Below are 16832 nucleotides of genomic sequence, written 5' to 3'. Positions count from 1 at the left end.
TTTGTAACATCAACTTCTTCAAATTGACCAATTCTCTCTCGCAGTCATCAAAACTTTGAATATTTCGCTCTCTCCAAATACACCACATCACGCACAATGGAACCAGCCGCAATATGTGCAATGCAAGAAAGTCATGAGATAGATAATGAAGCAAATCTCATGAAAGTCATCAGAAAGTAAAAAAATAAAAACATTCAGCAAATATAAATAAGGTCAACACCAAAATTACCTTACCACAACAGACCAAAATATTATAGAGTAATCACTAGCTGTATTGATAACACATAATATCTCAGTGATAGTAAATACAAACTACAATTAGTGTTTACTGATAAGTGATAAGTATTACTGTGTAGCATACAAAATACAAAAGTTTTAACCTCCAAAATACAGAAAAAAAAAAGAAAAAGAAAAGAAAAGTAAGTGCAGGGGAAGCAGCTACGATGCAGATAGAGGGATTGGCTTCACAGCACTTTGAATTCGCTGGAAAGCCGTCCTTATTCTTTCTTTTAGGCCTTCATTTTCACTCACAACATCCCCACTCTGTTTGTCAAGCTCTGCCACATTTCCATCAACGGTGATCACCAGCTTCCCATTTTCTCCGGCCTTCACGTCCCCGAAGAGCGAAACAAGGAGCGCATAAATAACCTTTTCTACTTTCTTCCCATTCTCTTCCTCAGTTTTTATTGCCTCTGCTTCAACAACTACCTTGGGGATCTCCCGGTTGATATTTACAACCAGAGCCACAATGGAATCCGAAACCATGTCACTTACAGGATCTGATGACCAATGCAATGAAATGAGTTTCTCAGAATCCTGCTTAACTGTAACTCGTTCATGCACTCGCAGCATTGGGATTCCGGACTCCTCGTCCGTTGAAGACTCTACACTCTCAAATATCTGCTTGAGCCGGTGATTTAATACACTAAAGGCACCAGCATATGGGATAGTAATTCTTTGAGTAATGTTTGCGGTCGATAGCTGAGAGAAGATATGGAGATCATCAGGTGCCATTATCTGATAGGTGAATCCTTTCTTGACCAGTAAACCGCTGACAGTTTCCCCTACTTCTGGTGTCCTTTCACCCAGCCGTCCAATGGTTTTTGCCATTTTCTGAGAGTTGAAGTACATTTCAACAGACTGACAATTCTTCGGGTTGAAGATTTTGACGTTGCGATCAGCAAACTGGCCAATGAGTTTCTGTTTGAGCCTCCCCATCTCTTTAGCTTCTCCATGAACAAGAATTATGTTGTTAGGCAGGAGCTCTTCCAAGAATGCACTTGTCTGAGCAGAGTCTGCATGGGCAGAGAAGGATATGTTATGGACCTGCATGTTAAGAGGAGCAGTGAGACCATTCATGAGAGTAACCTCCTTGGGTTCATTAATAATGGTTTTAGCTAGTGTGCCTTCAACCAAATATCCAGGTAGAACACAAGCATTTTTCCGATCAGAGCACCACATGTCAAATAGTTGTCGTGACAATCCACTTTGAAGCCCTCCGGGACTCGCCATCACCACCGATGGGCCAACATCTTTGAAATTCTCAATGCTCTTTATTGGTGATATGTACTTGAACACAAAGGGGTTTGACTTTGCTGCATGTTTGCTGCGTATCCTGTCATTCATTGAATGGAGGTATGTCTCATAAACACTCAAACACCTTTTTGCAAGGGGAGAAGCATAATATATGGGAATGTTTTGGAGCTCCGGATGGGTTGACCAATACTCGTCAAGAATCAAAAGCAGTTCTTGGGCACGGCCAAGGGCAAAAACTGGAATAAGGACACGACCTCCTTCAGAAATGGTTGTATGAATAACATCAGTGAAGCGCTTCTCTCGGACGTGCTGAGGTTGATGTTGCCGGACACCATAAGTGGATTCAATTATGCATACATCAGGGGAGAACAGTGGGGTCTCAGCAGCACGGAGATGCCGGTCTTCTTCACGTGAATAGTCTCCAGTGTAGAGTACTCGAACACCAGCAATATCAACCATAAACATAGCAGCACCAAGGACATGGCCGGCAGTATAGCACCAAAATCGAATGCCATTTACCTCTACAGTTTGGTGGAAATCGATAACCTGCAGTTACTATACTCCGTCAGAAGACAGACATGGAAGAATAGTTCATGTTTTATTAGATTTATAGGATCTACCACAGAATCGTATGTTAACAAAATGAATAACAATGTGAGGATGCATGCCTGGATATGGAATTTTATCAACAACAAAAAACAATCGAATATCCAGGTAGCCAAATGATCTGCATCTAAGTCAAATACTTCTTTACTTAAATATCTTAAATACTATTTTGAAGTGTACAATTTTGGACTGTTCAACAAATACCCGAACATGAATGTATCACCAAGATCAAGCTTGGAGCTCCATCTAAAAGAAGATCAAAGCCCCTTAGTGCAATGCCCATTGGAATGTTAGAAACACGACACTAATACTAGAAGAAAAAAAAGACCATATTTCCACAAACAAGTACCCGAATATGAAGGTATCATCAAGATCAAGTTTGGAGATCCTTCTAAAAGAATATCAAAGGCCCTTAGTGCAATGCCCATTGGAATGTTAGTAGTATTCATTTTTAGTAGTCGTTTTTAGGCTTGAGTATCGGTCAAAACGGTCCGGTTTTGGCTCTTATCAGTTATTAATGGATAATTTTTGGTTAAACGGTTTATTAACCGATACCGAACCAATAAGAATTTTAACCGAAATTATCGGTTATAACGGTACACAGTTAAACGGTTCGGTTAAACCGGTTAACCGGTTAAACCGTGGGCTTTATATTGATTTATTTTGTTGGGCAAAAAATGAGTTTTTTTGACTTTTGAGAGCCCAAATACTTTTTGTTGGGCTAAAATAACTTATTAAAAATGAGTTGTTTTAGGGTCCAAATACTTTTTGTTGGAACCCAAATATTTGTTTTTTGGGATAAAAATTGAGCTTTTTTATATTGATCCACCACAACTTTTTTTTATATTATAAAATACATTTTTCCAAAGCAAATGGACTAATTAACATAATGAATGCTAATTAGACTAACAAAACTAGTTAATGAAAAATGCTTTCACCAAAGATAAAGAAATCTCATCCAATGCCATCACTAAAAAAAAAAAAAAATCACACCTACGCAAACCCAAATTAAGATAAGGTTACATAGGTATATATATAATCCCAAAACTACGTCATTTTGGCATCCCTACTTAACGGTTTATATCGGTTAAACGGTTAACCGATATGAAATTTCTAACCGGACCGAACCGAACTGATAAGCATACCGGTATAAAAAATTTAACCGATAAGGATATCGGTATATCGGTTACAGTTAATATCGGTTCGGTCGAAACCGGTATACGGCCGGTAATCGGTAACCGATTAATCTGCCCACCCCTAGTCGTTTTGGGTTTAAATAATTCTTCTGTCAGGTAGAATACACTACCTCCTTGGATTCCGTGTTCCAAACCACAAGTAGATCCAACTATAGAACATATAAAGATAGCTCTCCTGCATTTGGTCACATAATATCATATAAACCAAATATGACAAATATTTCATGAGAAACTTTCAATATTGAATGGGAGGTTTAAATCTAATACAATTTGAAAAATCATGATATTGGAGTTCAAATGGGAGGGAGAAAATTCACAAACACCAAACTCCTAGAATCCAATATTAACACCTTTTTATTCAGGGGTCAATGCAACATGGACAGAAAACATCATAAGAAACTAGATGGAATGATCAGGGAAAAAAAAATTCAAATATAGAAACCTGACTTAATGACCATAAAAATGTAAACTTCAAAATTTGCCACAATGTAGGGCAAGGTGTGCATGGGAAATAATTCCACAGTCAATCTAACAGTACAGGACCAATTTTGGGAAGAATACAAAAGTAGAGACAAATATGAATTGAAAAAGTGGAGACCTCAATTTTATCCATGGAACGATTGATGTCTTGCTCGTTGAACAACATATCTTCAACTGAAACTTTGCTGACTTTTACATAATCTGTCAAAAGCAGCTTGTAGATAGCCTTTGTTGGATAAGTCATGAAAACTCGACCTTTGAAGGTGGTCTAAACAAAATTTCGATATATTAGTTTTCAGTGGGGAAAAGAACAGACATAAACACTAATGTTAATTCAGAACAAAGCAAAATACCTTCTCCAAAAAATATGGTAGGGATGCAGCATGATCCAAGTGAAAGCTGCAAGCCAAAAGCATCATGTTAAACAGAGTGGCAAAACCGTGCAAGGAAAATGAAGAGAAAACTAAGACAATTTGGAATAAGGAAGTGATGGCAAGTGGTAGAAATATATATATATATATATATATATATACACATCACTGTGTTACATTACTAAAGAGGTAAGAAAATTAAGTGCTACTGTAAATGTATAGAACCTGCCATGCTGACAAGTCACAAGATATAAGAAAGGGCTTGTCATTTAGTGGTGGTGCATGACTTTTAACACATCAAACACATTCTCTATTTCTCTATGCAATTACAATTGAAATGTCAACATAATCGTAGCATGGATAGTCCCAAGTAGAAAAGCTCGGCTTGTTTGCTAACTCTCTTTCCTTTTCTTTTTCCTTACTACCCAAAAAAGTGGAAACATATTAACAAACAACTTTCCTCACAAAAAACTCAAAACTCATTTCACCTTTAAGGCATATCAAAACACTTTTTCAACCAAAACACACAAAAAAAAAATGAAAAAAAAAAAAAAAATCCTCTTAAAAAGAGTTATCAAACACTACTTGTATAAAAAAAACCTCTAAAAAAGAGTTATCAAACACCACTTATATCTTTTTCAATAACTACACGGTTCCAATGTTCCCAAGAGAAAATTTCACTTTTTCCTTTTCTTGAGCCAAGATAAATTTGTGTTGTTTTTGAACTCTGGTCTCCTGACCACCGCCTCTCTCTTTCCGTTTTTATCCATACACCACCTGTCCACCACACTTCCATCGGCCTCTAAACCAAATGCTTCTTACTCCAAAAAAAAAAGTCCTTCCATCTGTCTGTGAAACCAGCTGCTTTTGTTTTTTTTCCTAGATCTGTATCCACATCAGAGAAACTATCTGCTCTTTTTTCTTCTTTTATTTTATATCTCTAAACCCCTAGATCTAGATCCACTGTTTTGTAGTTGTTTCTTTTCCTTGCTATTTGGCTTTTGAGAAAACAAGGAAAGACACACAATACCTTTATTCTTTCTTCCTTCTCTCCTTTTTCTCTTAATGTTTGGGGTTTTTTTGTCTCCTTTACCATCGAGCTTGAGCTCAATCCGAACTCAAGCTCGAGCCATTTGATTTATTTGGGTCGAGCTCAAGCCAAGTTCGAACTTGTTCTTTTTTTTTTTTCAAGCCGAGTTCAAACACCCTCCTGGCCTCCTAGAGCTCGACTCAAGTTCGAGCCGAATTTGAGCCTATGTAAAATTTTGTCAAGCTAAGTTTGAACAGCCAATACTCGGCTTGATTACAGCCCTATATGCAACTAAATAGTATTAAACTTAATTGACCCTCTAATAATGAGTATTCTATTACCTAATAGTCATAGAATATGCTGACAAATATAACTATGGAATATATATCTGTAACACTTATATCATCCCAAATATACCAATTTTGCCTGAAGAAGTTTACTAATTAACTAAATTTTTAATGAATAGATTTTGGATGAAGCATGTTACAAACATTTAAGTTAATTGTATATAACTATGCTACATTGCCCTACAAGTCATTGCTTGTTCAAATTTTACAAGTAGAGGAAATAAAGATGAGCACTTGTAAATAAAGTTTTTATTTTATGTCAAATAGGAACCTTATAGTTGCATAATGCTAATAGCAGATAGATTTGGTGTATTATGCCATTATTAGTTATTAGACGGCCAACTGTATAGCCATTACATCAACATTGTTGAAAAGAGTAAATGCAACTTTATCCAATTGATAAAATGAAGGGAAATTGCAGAAAGAGAAAACCAGCTGATATATAAAGAGGGAACAATGGAAACCAGTTGAGATATAAAGAGGGAAAGGAACTATTGGATAAATTTTTCCACCCTTCCTTGCCACAATTTCACTCAACCGAATTACTAGTAGTAAAAGAGATCCTCATTGCTAATAAACAATTAAAATATGATATTTGGCAGTACCATGCATCTTGTCTAAGAAGCACCACTTGCAGATAAAACCCCAAACTTTGCAAATTTAGAATCTTGAACTTATTCACTTAATACAAAAGAGCTACACGAGCTGGGGAAACAAAGGAATATAAAGCATTTCAGTAAGGTATAAAGTGAAACTTTAAAAACATCAAAAGAAAAGATATACATACTGGGTGATGAGAAGCACATCGATCATTGAAGGATCAATCTCATCAAAGTATGGCAAAGCAGCCATGCCCGAGTAAGCAAGATGAATTCCACAATCAAACTATCGTCCATGAAAAAGTAGCAAAAAAGAAAGAACAATTCAATTCACACGTGAACAAAAAAAAAATCTAAAATATGATAATAAAAACTAACGTAAATTTTTTTTCAACAAAAAACAAAAAGAATAAAAGAAAATTCAGAGTACTTGGTGTTAGTGGCTCACAAGCACAGTTTTCCCCTTGTAGGACATGTACACGCAAGACCGACCCACTTCATTACCCGCCCCTAAAGGGATTATAATAAGTTGATCATCTTCTCTAGTTGCAGATGAATCCCGTCTCTTGAGAGGCTGTAGTGGCCCTGTTGAAGCCATTATCTATTCTTGACCAAAACTGCACCACAAACCCTTCAATCAAACTGCAAAATCAAACATCAACAAAAGTTTAAATTCCAATTTAAATAATTATCTAACCTATTCAACTAAACACTAATACCCAGCTTCCCACTCAACACTTAATTTCAAAAGATGCATACACAGAGAGAGAGAGAGAGAGATTACACTGTTCAAAGATTTCTGAAACTGCAGAAAGAGAGAGAGCGGGTTGAGTAGGTGGACCGCTTCAGCATGACCCGGGGTCAATATTGTCGGTACTAAGGATATTTTCATTATTTCTTGGCCGTGTGTATAACATAATTTGATTGCCTTTGTATTTTTATATTTAATAAAACAAAAATCAAAGTTGGAATAGAAGCTCACGATTCCATTTCAACTTGATTACCATTAGATTACACAAGTAGCTCAAGAAAATGGGAGACTACTATAATGCATTCTTAGGGCCCACATGCCAGCATCCTCCATGTGCTCAATAACCCACCTGCCCAAATACGACTTCTAGGTTTATATAAGAATATGCATCACCTAGCTTCGAGAACGGTACTTGCCTGTTGATCTTGTTCTCAATTCGCTTAAGGTGAGCCTTACCTTTCCCCATTTTGGTGTAACCTTTTTTTCCCTCCAAAAAATTAAAAAAAAAATCAAGAAAATTTCAAGGAGATGAAGAAAAAAGCTTCCCCAAAAAATGCATTTTAGTGATTTATGGGTATCTTTCTTTCTTTTTTTTGTGTGTTTGTGAAGGGTTTTTAGCTCCAATACGAAACAAAAAGCTTTTTATGTATTTCCAGGAAAGAATAAAGCGGAGAGAGAGAGATGAAGGTCATGAGGTACTATCTATAGGCATGGATAATGGATAAGATTGGTCGAAGTGCTAAAAAGTTAAAATTCTCTATAGACAAAAATCGAACGTTTGCTTAGTGTCAACCTCAAATGTACCAAGGAAATGTTGAACGTTTTGCTTAAGGTTAGTCTATGTTAAATTATCAATTATCTCAAAAGTTTAAATTAATAAAAAGAGATAAATGTAATCACTTAATTATTATTTTAACACTTCTCATTATGTGTGAGTTCAAACTCATTTTTAATAGGTGAGGCCCAATACGTGAAATATTTATTTAAATGGAAGTGATTTGATAGAGTTAAGATTCGATCCTACAACATTTGGTTCTGATAACATGTTAAATTGCCAATTATTACAAAAGTTTAAACTAATAAGAAGAGATAAATTGAATCACATAATCATTATTTTAATAGTCTCAAATGTTTTAGGAATATATCGAATGTTTGGCTTAGGGTTAGCATCGAACGCTCGAGTAATATGTCGAACGTTTGGCTTAGGGGTGGAAATGATGAAAATGTCAAATTTTAATTTTGAAAAAAAAAAAAAAAAATTGGTTTGTAGCACTTATTGGATTCTTTTTAATGTTAATTTAAACCGTCAAGGTTGATTTTTATAAAGCACAATTTTGACAAATAATTATGCTTATTTTATTTTATCATCTTATCATTCAAGTTTCAGGGTATGACAATGAAATTGCATACTGTTGTAGAGTATTGTAACTGCATAATATGTTAACAATAGAGCTGGTGAGTAGCAGGGTTGCATCATGCATGGTTACCGGTCCAAAGAACTTGTAGAGTGAGACCTGTGCTCGATATGGTTCTTGCCTTACCACCATTTCAGAGCCAAGCCTCCTTTTCTGATAGAGGGGAGTGAGAAAGAGATTCATTTTCGGATTGCCTAATTCAATAGCTCAAAAACTCAATAAGCTTTATACGGTGGGAGTTATGACTTAAAAAATAACCGTGGTAATTTCCACAATCACATAGATGTATGTGTAGATACAAAGGAGGAAGGTCATGATGGCTAGAATTATTTTCAGATCTTAATATCTATGGATGAACTATTGACTTTTGTTTTGTGAAATATAATTTTCAGTCGATTGAGTTACACTTTGAGATCTTTAAAATTGCTCATTTTTAGAAATGTACCTGCTATTTGAAATTGCAATTTTTTTTATTTATTTATTTTTTTAAATATACTTATAAATTATACATTTTCTTCGATTTGATTTAAAATTTTAATTTTTAATATGCAAAATCACAAGGAAGGGAGAGCTTGTGAGACAACTTAGGATAAATAAAAGCATTAAAAAGAAGAATAAGAAGAGCAATTAATACTTACCTAACACATGTCCTTTGCCCTTCCAATCGTTATAAATCCTTTTATTTATTTTTATTTTTAGGGTTAAATACCTAATAGCCCCTTGTGATTTACAAATTTTATTTTTACCCTCATGTGATTTTATTTTTATCATAGGAGGTCCATGTGGTTTTGATAAATGACCAAGGTAGTCAATCCGTTAATTGACCGTTAGGAATTCAACATGGACCAATCAGATACTAACACGTGATACCTACTTAAATTTTTTATTTTAAAAAAAATTAAAAAAAAAAAAAAAAAAACATTGGGGGTGGCTCGGCCACCCCTTGGAGCCCAAGGGGTGGCCGAAACCACCCCCAGTATCCACTGGGGGTGGCTCGGCAGCCTCGGCCACCCGCATGGAGCCTAGGGGGTGGTCGAAACCACCCCCAATGGTGGTTGGGGGTGGTTTCAGCCACCTCGTTGGTGCCCAAGGGGGTGGTTGAAACCCACCCCCAGTGGGTACTGGGGGTGGCCTGGCCACCCCCATGGCCAAAGAGCCACCCCCAATGTTTTTTTCCTCTTTTTTTTTTTTTTAAATACTTATTTTTTTATTTAAAAAAAAAAATTAAGTATGTGCCACGTGTCAGCATATGATTGGTCCACATGAAATTCCTAACGGTCAACTAACAGATGAACTAATTTGGTCATTTATCAAAATCACAGAAACCTTCTGTGATAAAAATGAAACCACATGACATAAAAATAAAGTTTGTAAACCACATGGGACTATTAGGTATTTAACTCTTATTTTTATTTTTATTTTATGGGGCTTCTAATCGTTATAAATTAATTGGAAAAGAAAAACCTGGAAAACAATTCCACATGTTGACGAATGCTGATTGGATACATACGACGGAGACTTAGCCTCGAAGAATTCCAATGGCCATAGAGCGTGCACACGTTATTCTCTATGTTCCGAGGTACTTGGGAACATTGTCCAACTTTACTTTGTTTGACTCCTCGGCTTACTTGCCTTGCTTCTCTGTGAGCTGAACACCGTTTACACCCTTTCCGAATTCCGAGCTACAAAAATTTCAAAAAATTCCTGCAGAAAACCAAGAACAAGGAAGAACAACGACACTGAAGAAATGGGTTGGGGAGTTTTTCTCAAGCTTGTCGCAAAATTCTTCGGTTTTCTCTCCTGGTTTGACTTCTGAGCTTCTTTTTCTTTTTCCTTTTATGGGGGTCATTTATTTGTTGATTTGATGCAGACCCTTCATTTATTTGCATACTTTGGTAGATATTTTCCTTTTTTTTTTCTTTTTTTTTTTTTTTTTTGTGATCTTATTTTGCAGAAGTGTGAATGTTGCTTGCTGCAGTTAGGATATTTTAAGCGACAAATGTACAATTGTTTTCTGTGATTTTGATTCATTATTCCCTGTCTTTGATCTGCAGGCCTTCATTCACTATGCTTTTTCCTCTGTACGTGGCTATCCCTCTTGCGTTTCTCATAGAATGGTTTTATTATATGCTTATTGGGTCTACTTGGTTCTTAAACTTATGGTTTTATTTTGATTTTTGAATGTCAAGGAACTTTAGTTTTAGTTTGTTTTTTTGACCTGTAATTTCAACATTATGGTACAGGTATGTTTCGGTTCGGGTAATAGAGAGTGGTTCCATCTCCAAAAATCAGCAATGTCTCAGTTATTGGGTCCTGTTTTCTTTGATTAATATCTTGGAGTGGTTGCTTGCAAAGCTTTTTGAATGGTAATTAAGCTTCTTTTGTTGTGAAAAAGTTACATTCTGTTATCTTCTAGTGGAACATTTCCATCTCATAGTTTTATTAGTTTGACATCGATAGAAATCCTACGTGTACTTCCAAGTGCTTACAATAAAAATCACCATTGATGTGAAATATACACATTGAGAAATGTTATGGGTACCAAATATTTTACCAAAAGATGGGTACTAAAATAATGTGGAGCTTAATCATTGGTACCCGTATAATTTTTCTTTATTAATTGTTTTGATCCTCTCCAATAAATAAGTTTTACATCATCTTGGTACCCATCTCTTAGTAAAAAAATTAGTACCACTTTAAAATTCAATGAGGGAGTAAACACTTGAAAATACATTTAGCATTTTTATTGCGGAAGCGGCTAAATTGAACGTTGCATATGTGCGGATGGATGTTATATGTTGCATAACACATCAAAAATCCTGTCCCTTTCTGGTTGAAATTGGATTTTCAAGTTCCCAATGCTGAGTAAATTTTGCTTGAGAATGTCATAGCTCAAAAGCTTTGGCTGGACTGATCACTTGTTTCTCTTTCTGCATGTGTGTGTCTTTTACGTGTTTGTATGTGTGTGTATGCGTGTGGAAGATGCCGATTTCATGGTGTCCTGCCATGTCTTAGAATGCATTTTTTGCTTTAAACTTGTTTTTCATGACAGGCTTCCATTCTGGTCTTATGCAAAGGGTATGGCAACTGTTTTATTGGTGATACCTTACTTTGGCGGTGCTTCTTATGTCTACAAGCACTTCATAAGGCCCTATATTTCTGAGAGTTCCCATGCACTGAACTCAGCAGAGACTCAGCAGAGCAACTTTCTAGATGTGACTGAGAGAAATATTATCGAAAACAAACTGAAAGGGAAGGAGGAAGAATTCTTAAGTTGTCAGGTAGGCTTCTATATAACCTGAAATTGTAATGTGGAAGGATGGTGCAATTGAGGAACTACACTTAACTTGTTTAATGATTTCTAATTTAGGTACTGATTTCTGCCTTGGAACATGCTATTTTGATGTGTTACTCTAAGGAGTAAACAAAAAACAATGTGAAGTTGGAGGTCATATGTCTGGCCAAAAAAATTTAGATTTGAAAAGCTATGGAGCCATGACATCTATTTGCATATACCACATTTTTATTGTTCAACTATTCCATAATGCTGACGTTGAATTCCCAACCATCCTTTAGGATTGGTTGAGATTGCCACATCGGCATTGTTGAACAATTGTAGGATAAAAATGTAATATGTAGTATTACTCATCTTATAATTACAACTAAAAAATGGATCCCTCCCTCCAAACCCCAAACCCCACCATTTTTCTGGTCTTGAATGGCTGCTTTCAGAAGATGTAAGTGGGTGGATAGCTTAATGCTAATTTTTTCAAGGTTGATTCAATTTTTGCTGAATGAAGCCATCACATGTATTTTATCTTTTCTTGTTTCTCTGTATCAGGAAACATTGGCGGCCAATTACGGCAGTACAGAAATAAATGTTACTCGGCCAACCAGTCCAAAGAAAGTTCAGAAGGAATGGAGCTGTGCTCTTTGCCTGGTTAGCACTACAAGTAAAAATTGTTTAGAAACACACCTCCAAGGTAAGAAGCACAAGGCTAAGAAAGAAGAACTAAGAATAGAGAAATTAATTAAGAATGCAAGCAAGTCTTCTGTTATGCTAAAAAAAAGCAATGGGATGGTTTTTGTCCAGATGAACCTTGAAAAATTGAGCAATCTTCTTAGTCCAGTTGCTGGATCAATTAGATGGTGTAGATGGCAAAAGCCAAAGTTTGGATGGACAAAATTAAATACTGATGGATCTGTAGATCGAGAAAACGCCGGTTTTGGTGGATTACTTCGAGATTATAGGGGCGACCCGATATGTGCTTTCGTCTCTAAAGCACCCGTAGACGATACTTTCTTGGTTGAACTATGGGCTGTATGGAGAGGCCTTGTTCTTGCTTTAGGTCTTGGAATTAAAGTAATATGGGTCGAGTCTGATTCACTTAGTGTTGTGAAAACCATTAATAAGAAGCAGCCTTTTAGTCCAAAGGCTGCTAGCTGTCTGTATCATATTTGGGAACTCCTAAAGAAGTTTGAAAAGTATAAGATTTCTCATTCATGGCGCGAAACTAACAGAGCAGCTGATCATCTTTCAAAGATGGCTGTTTTGGGGAGTGACATGGTTTTCTGGCCTAGTGATTTTCCAAAGAGCCTTGGCAATATCATTAAGGACGACGCCGAAGGAAAAATCTACTGCAGACGGTAAGTTCTGATTTTGTCTAGCCTCAGACTACATCCAAATCCTCCCCTTTAACTCATTAGGGCAAAAACTTGTGGCATCCATAATTGGAGGTGAGGGAGAAGTTGTAAACTGGTAACCTAGCTTATGATCGCACAATTCTTGTATTTTGGACATGGGACAGTGATGACATAGATGAGAGCATACTCTGGGAGTATAAGATTAATGGCCTAGTGACATTAAATATTAGAGGTGTAGAAAATATTCTAACAGGAACTGCTTTCTGGTTCAGACAAATGAACTTGTGAACTGCATCTGTGAGTCTGTGACCAGCAAAGCTGTAAATAAATTGTAACTTTTTGCTTCGAAATATGAATCATAATTTTTTTTTTATATATTTTTTTGTATATGGAGTTTTTAGTCAAAGAGTTTGATTCTCTGTAACATATTAGAATTGCCTGAAATAGAATACAGGCATTCAGTTGTCTTACCAAAAGTGTTTGTGATTTTGACCACCCTAATTGTGCCAAACTAGGAATGGTTGAGGAGGATCTCTAATCTATTATAAGAAATTTGAATGCAGCATAAAAGAAACAACAAAACTCCAAAAAGGATAGCAACATATAATATTGGAAAAAGACAAAAGGAAATGTATCAAAATTACTCGTTATGCTTTTACTCTTTATCAAAAACTCCTATGTGCTTTCAACTTTATCAGTATGATAAAACTGAAAACACGTGACTTTTTGATAAAGAAATAAAGTAGAAAGAGTGATTTTGATATTTTCCTTAGGAAAATAACTATAATTATATCATGCTAACCTCATCTCTATAATTATAAAATAGGAAAAAATACATTTTACCCCCATGAACTATCTACTCATTTGCATTTTTATATTCAATGTTTAAAACGTGACACTTGACTCCCTAAACTTTCAAATTATTGCAATTCGATCATTTTGACTTTTTTTTTTTCTTTCTCAAAATGCCCCCATCCCATATTTTATTTTATTTTTTAAAAAAACCAATAAATAATAATAATAATAATAAAAATAAAAAAAATAAAAAGAAGAGAAGAAATATGCTGGGGTAGGACCCGCAGGTTCGAAGGCTCGTATTATGTGTTCCTTTAATTCATGAGAGGTCTTTCTCACACAAGATTTGACCCATGAATGAGAGGGGGAGGTAATATCATTGTCGACACGTGGGGAATAATTGACATGTGGATATGTTGGCCACAGCTTAGGTAAATAAGGTGGTCCCCATGCGTTTTAGTAGAGTGTGGGCCAGAGCCCACAAGTTGGTCAGGACTTGTGGGCCAGGGTTTCATGGTGTCTTCCCGTTACGTGCCTCATCGAGTGACCCCCGGGTCATCACTCTTTCATTTTCATGGCCTACGAAGCAGCCAATAATTAAGCCATCCGCAGCCAGCCGCCTGCAACTCTGCTCTTCACCTTTCTCGCTAACAGCCATGTGAGAGCAGTCTCTTTGATGAATCGAAGAGAGCCTGTATATTTTAATGGGCCTTAAAATTGTACAGAAAAAAAGGAATCTGTATTATATATTACGAGAACAAAAAACCAGTTACAATTAAGTTGTTATTCTCTCTTTTATTTATTTAATTTTTCTTTTTCTTTTTTCATAATGAGGTCCCTAATACATCAAGATTTTATCTGTATGGCTTTGACCTGGCAACCCATTGTGAATGCCGGCCGACAACATTATTTTTGCGAGTAATGTTACAAAGAAAACTTTTATTTTTTAAAAATAATGCGTTTTTTAAAATTATTATTAGATTTACGGCATCGTCTTTGAAGGGATAAAATGAGGACAAAAGTGTTTTTTCTAATATTACTCAATTGACCGAGATAACCTGGTTTTGAAAAAGTTAGGGTTTCTAGGGGGAAGAGTTGTTAAGAATACAAAGAAAAGCTTTAGGGTTCTAAGAGGGGATAAATTCTAACATGTGAACGTAATGCAGAGGAAAGCTCAGTACATAAGGTATTTTACATTCATAGTATTTAGCTAGTTTGGCCCGTTTGGGTAAGTAAACCAAGCGTCTTACCAACAAGTATATATTAAAATGTTTTTTATCATGAATTGTTTTACCTCGTATCTGCAAGTAAATGAAATGCATGCATAGTTTTGTAGTGACATATGCATAACTAAAGCTCTCAATTTTCAATTTCAATAGTGTGATTCTCATGATTTTATAAAATTTCCACTAGATTTTGTTTTTTGTTTTTTTTTTTTTTTAAAAAAAAATAGACATGTTAGAACAATTTCTGGTACGGTGTGATCTCCCTCCGATGCTCAAGTAAAATCTCTGAGAAAATAAGTGTAAGCGCTAGAATAATTAAACATGTCTTTGATACAGGGGATTTGGCCTATAAATAGGCTAACACGTTTACCCGAATTAGAGCTCCTCTTTCGATATTATCTTTACTTCACGTTGATCCTATCCGAGTCTTCTAGTTTGATCCTCTCTCTCTCTTTCTCTCTATGTTATCCGTGTAGCTTGATTTGAATTGAGAATAGTAGTTGCATATGAGCTCTAACATTATTCTTGCGATATTGGATAGTTGTGACAAGAGTTTCTAACCCAAAGAAAATCATCTATTGAGTGATGAGAGTTGGAATATCCAACGATATCTGTCTAAGGGATCCCAAGAAGCGAATGATTTGATATTCCCAAGAGTCTGTTCTCGGGGGTTGGTCTTCGGTCAACCGGGCTTCTGCAGTCTTTATTGTTGACTCTTTCGAAGTGAATATCTACTAGCTATAAAGCCTGCTGATTGAGACCTGCATCATGGCCTCATTGATGGGCTGTGGCCCTTCGGGTTATCTGGCCCAAATGAGATTCATTTATCCCCAACAAGACAAATGATTAAGTAAAAAATTACATGAGAAAAATAGCGAAAGAACAATTCCATAGTTATTGCGGCGACTGCAGACTTCCGATTCAATATAAAAAGAAAGATCAAAAGTCTTAAAGACGACCACAGTGGGAGTCGAACCCACGACCTTCTGATCCGAAGTCAGACGCGCTAATCCACTGCGCTATGCGGTCATGTTGTGCTGTAAACTAACCCGCAGTAACTAATATCCTTATTATCCTATTTGTTAGTCTATTCTCCATAAAGAAGCCTCTTTTTTTTTTTTAATGCAAAATGGATCCTCAAAACCTGGCCACTTTATCTAGTTTAGCTAATGAATTTTTAAAGGTTTCCTACATCTGATTAATTATATTTTTATCTATATCATTTAAATATTATTATTTTTTACTCTTTATTGATTCTATATTTATTTTTTCAATGGCAATTCATTTAGCACAATAATTTTTAACGATTATTATTTTTCAAATAATTATTTTTGTGACTATAATATTTTTGAAGCGGTTGTATTTTATAATAATTATATTTTTCAACGATTATATTTTTCAAATGTTGTATTTGCCAACGTTAAGTATGAAAACTATATTCTCATAGTAATGTCAATCATATTTATGAAATATCTTTTTATTAAAAATCGAGAAAGAATATTCTCATAATGATCTCTTGAAAAGTGGAAAAAGTTTTTGGAAAAAGAGAAAACATGTGAGAAACAATAAAAAGTAAAATGACTCGATTGAAAAGTGCTATTAGATGTAACTTTTTTTTTTTTTTGCTAATCTAATAAAATATCCATTTTGCATTTTGTTTTTTGCTAATCCAATGTGGAGGGTTTTTTATAAATTTGATTAGTCATTTTAGATAAAAATATCATTTGACTCTTCCATTAGGAATGCTCTTAGGCGGAGGATTTAGAGCGATCTCATCCAACTTTTTATTGTAGAAAATTTTTTATTTTAGGGAGTTAAAACGGTAAAATGTATGTT

General features: G+C 35.4%; 2 protein-coding genes and 1 non-coding gene across 4 annotated transcripts; 1 reads left to right on the top strand and 2 right to left on the bottom strand.

Moving 5' to 3' along the window:
• Nucleotides 1–249: 249 nt before the first annotated feature.
• LOC132189017 (cleavage and polyadenylation specificity factor subunit 3-I-like) lies at nt 250–7409 on the bottom strand. Of its 2 annotated transcripts, XM_059603487.1 has the most exons (6): nt 6952–7409; nt 6614–6807; nt 6354–6451; nt 4172–4217; nt 3937–4086; nt 250–2082 (listed from the first exon to the last, which is right to left on the bottom strand). In XM_059603487.1, exons 2-6 carry the CDS (start codon nt 6761–6763, stop codon nt 439–441), a joined length of 2088 nt encoding a protein of 695 aa, XP_059459470.1. In that variant the 5' UTR covers nt 6764–6807; nt 6952–7409; the 3' UTR covers nt 250–438. The 2 variants fall into 2 exon arrangements, with proteins under 2 accessions (XP_059459470.1, XP_059459478.1); XM_059603495.1 differs by lacking the exon at nt 6952–7409 and having other exon boundaries at nt 6596–6685.
• Nucleotides 7410–9954: 2545 nt separating this feature from the next.
• LOC132166898 (uncharacterized) lies at nt 9955–13340 on the top strand. The gene is made up of 5 exons (XM_059577754.1): nt 9955–10134; nt 10386–10412; nt 10575–10697; nt 11384–11612; nt 12173–13340. Exons 1-5 carry the CDS (start codon nt 10079–10081, stop codon nt 12980–12982), a joined length of 1245 nt encoding a protein of 414 aa, XP_059433737.1. The 5' UTR covers nt 9955–10078; the 3' UTR covers nt 12983–13340.
• A 2611-nt stretch (nt 13341–15951) lies between these two features.
• TRNAR-UCG (transfer RNA arginine (anticodon UCG)) lies at nt 15952–16025 on the bottom strand. Its single transcript has one exon. It is a non-coding gene; the product is annotated as a tRNA-Arg (tRNA).
• Between the last annotated feature and the right edge of the window lie 807 nt (nt 16026–16832).

This window comes from Corylus avellana, chromosome ca1, assembly GCF_901000735.1.
Source record: "Corylus avellana chromosome ca1, CavTom2PMs-1.0".
NCBI lineage: Eukaryota > Viridiplantae > Streptophyta > Magnoliopsida > Fagales > Betulaceae > Corylus > Corylus avellana.
This window is presented reverse-complemented; position numbering and strand designations above follow the sequence as displayed.

Bases quoted from the DNA above. Each gene is read 5' to 3' on its own strand.
- LOC132189017 (XM_059603487.1), bottom strand. From the start codon at position 6,763: ATGGCTTCAACAGGGCCACTACAGCCTCTCAAGAGACGGGATTCATCT. The intron at 4,218-6,353 runs GTATGTATATCT...TTTGGCTTGCAG, and splicing joins GATGTGCTTCTCATCACCCA to CTTTCACTTGGATCATGCTG. The intron at 2,083-3,936 runs GTCTCCACTTTT...TAGTAACTGCAG, and splicing joins GTTCCATGGATAAAATTGAG to GTTATCGATTTCCACCAAAC.
- LOC132166898 (XM_059577754.1), top strand. From the start codon at position 10,079: ATGGGTTGGGGAGTTTTTCTCAAGCTTGTCGCAAAATTCTTCGGTTTT. The intron at 10,135-10,385 runs GTTTGACTTCTG...TTTGATCTGCAG, and splicing joins TTCTTCGGTTTTCTCTCCTG to GCCTTCATTCACTATGCTTT. The intron at 11,613-12,172 runs GTAGGCTTCTAT...TCTCTGTATCAG, and splicing joins AAGAATTCTTAAGTTGTCAG to GAAACATTGGCGGCCAATTA.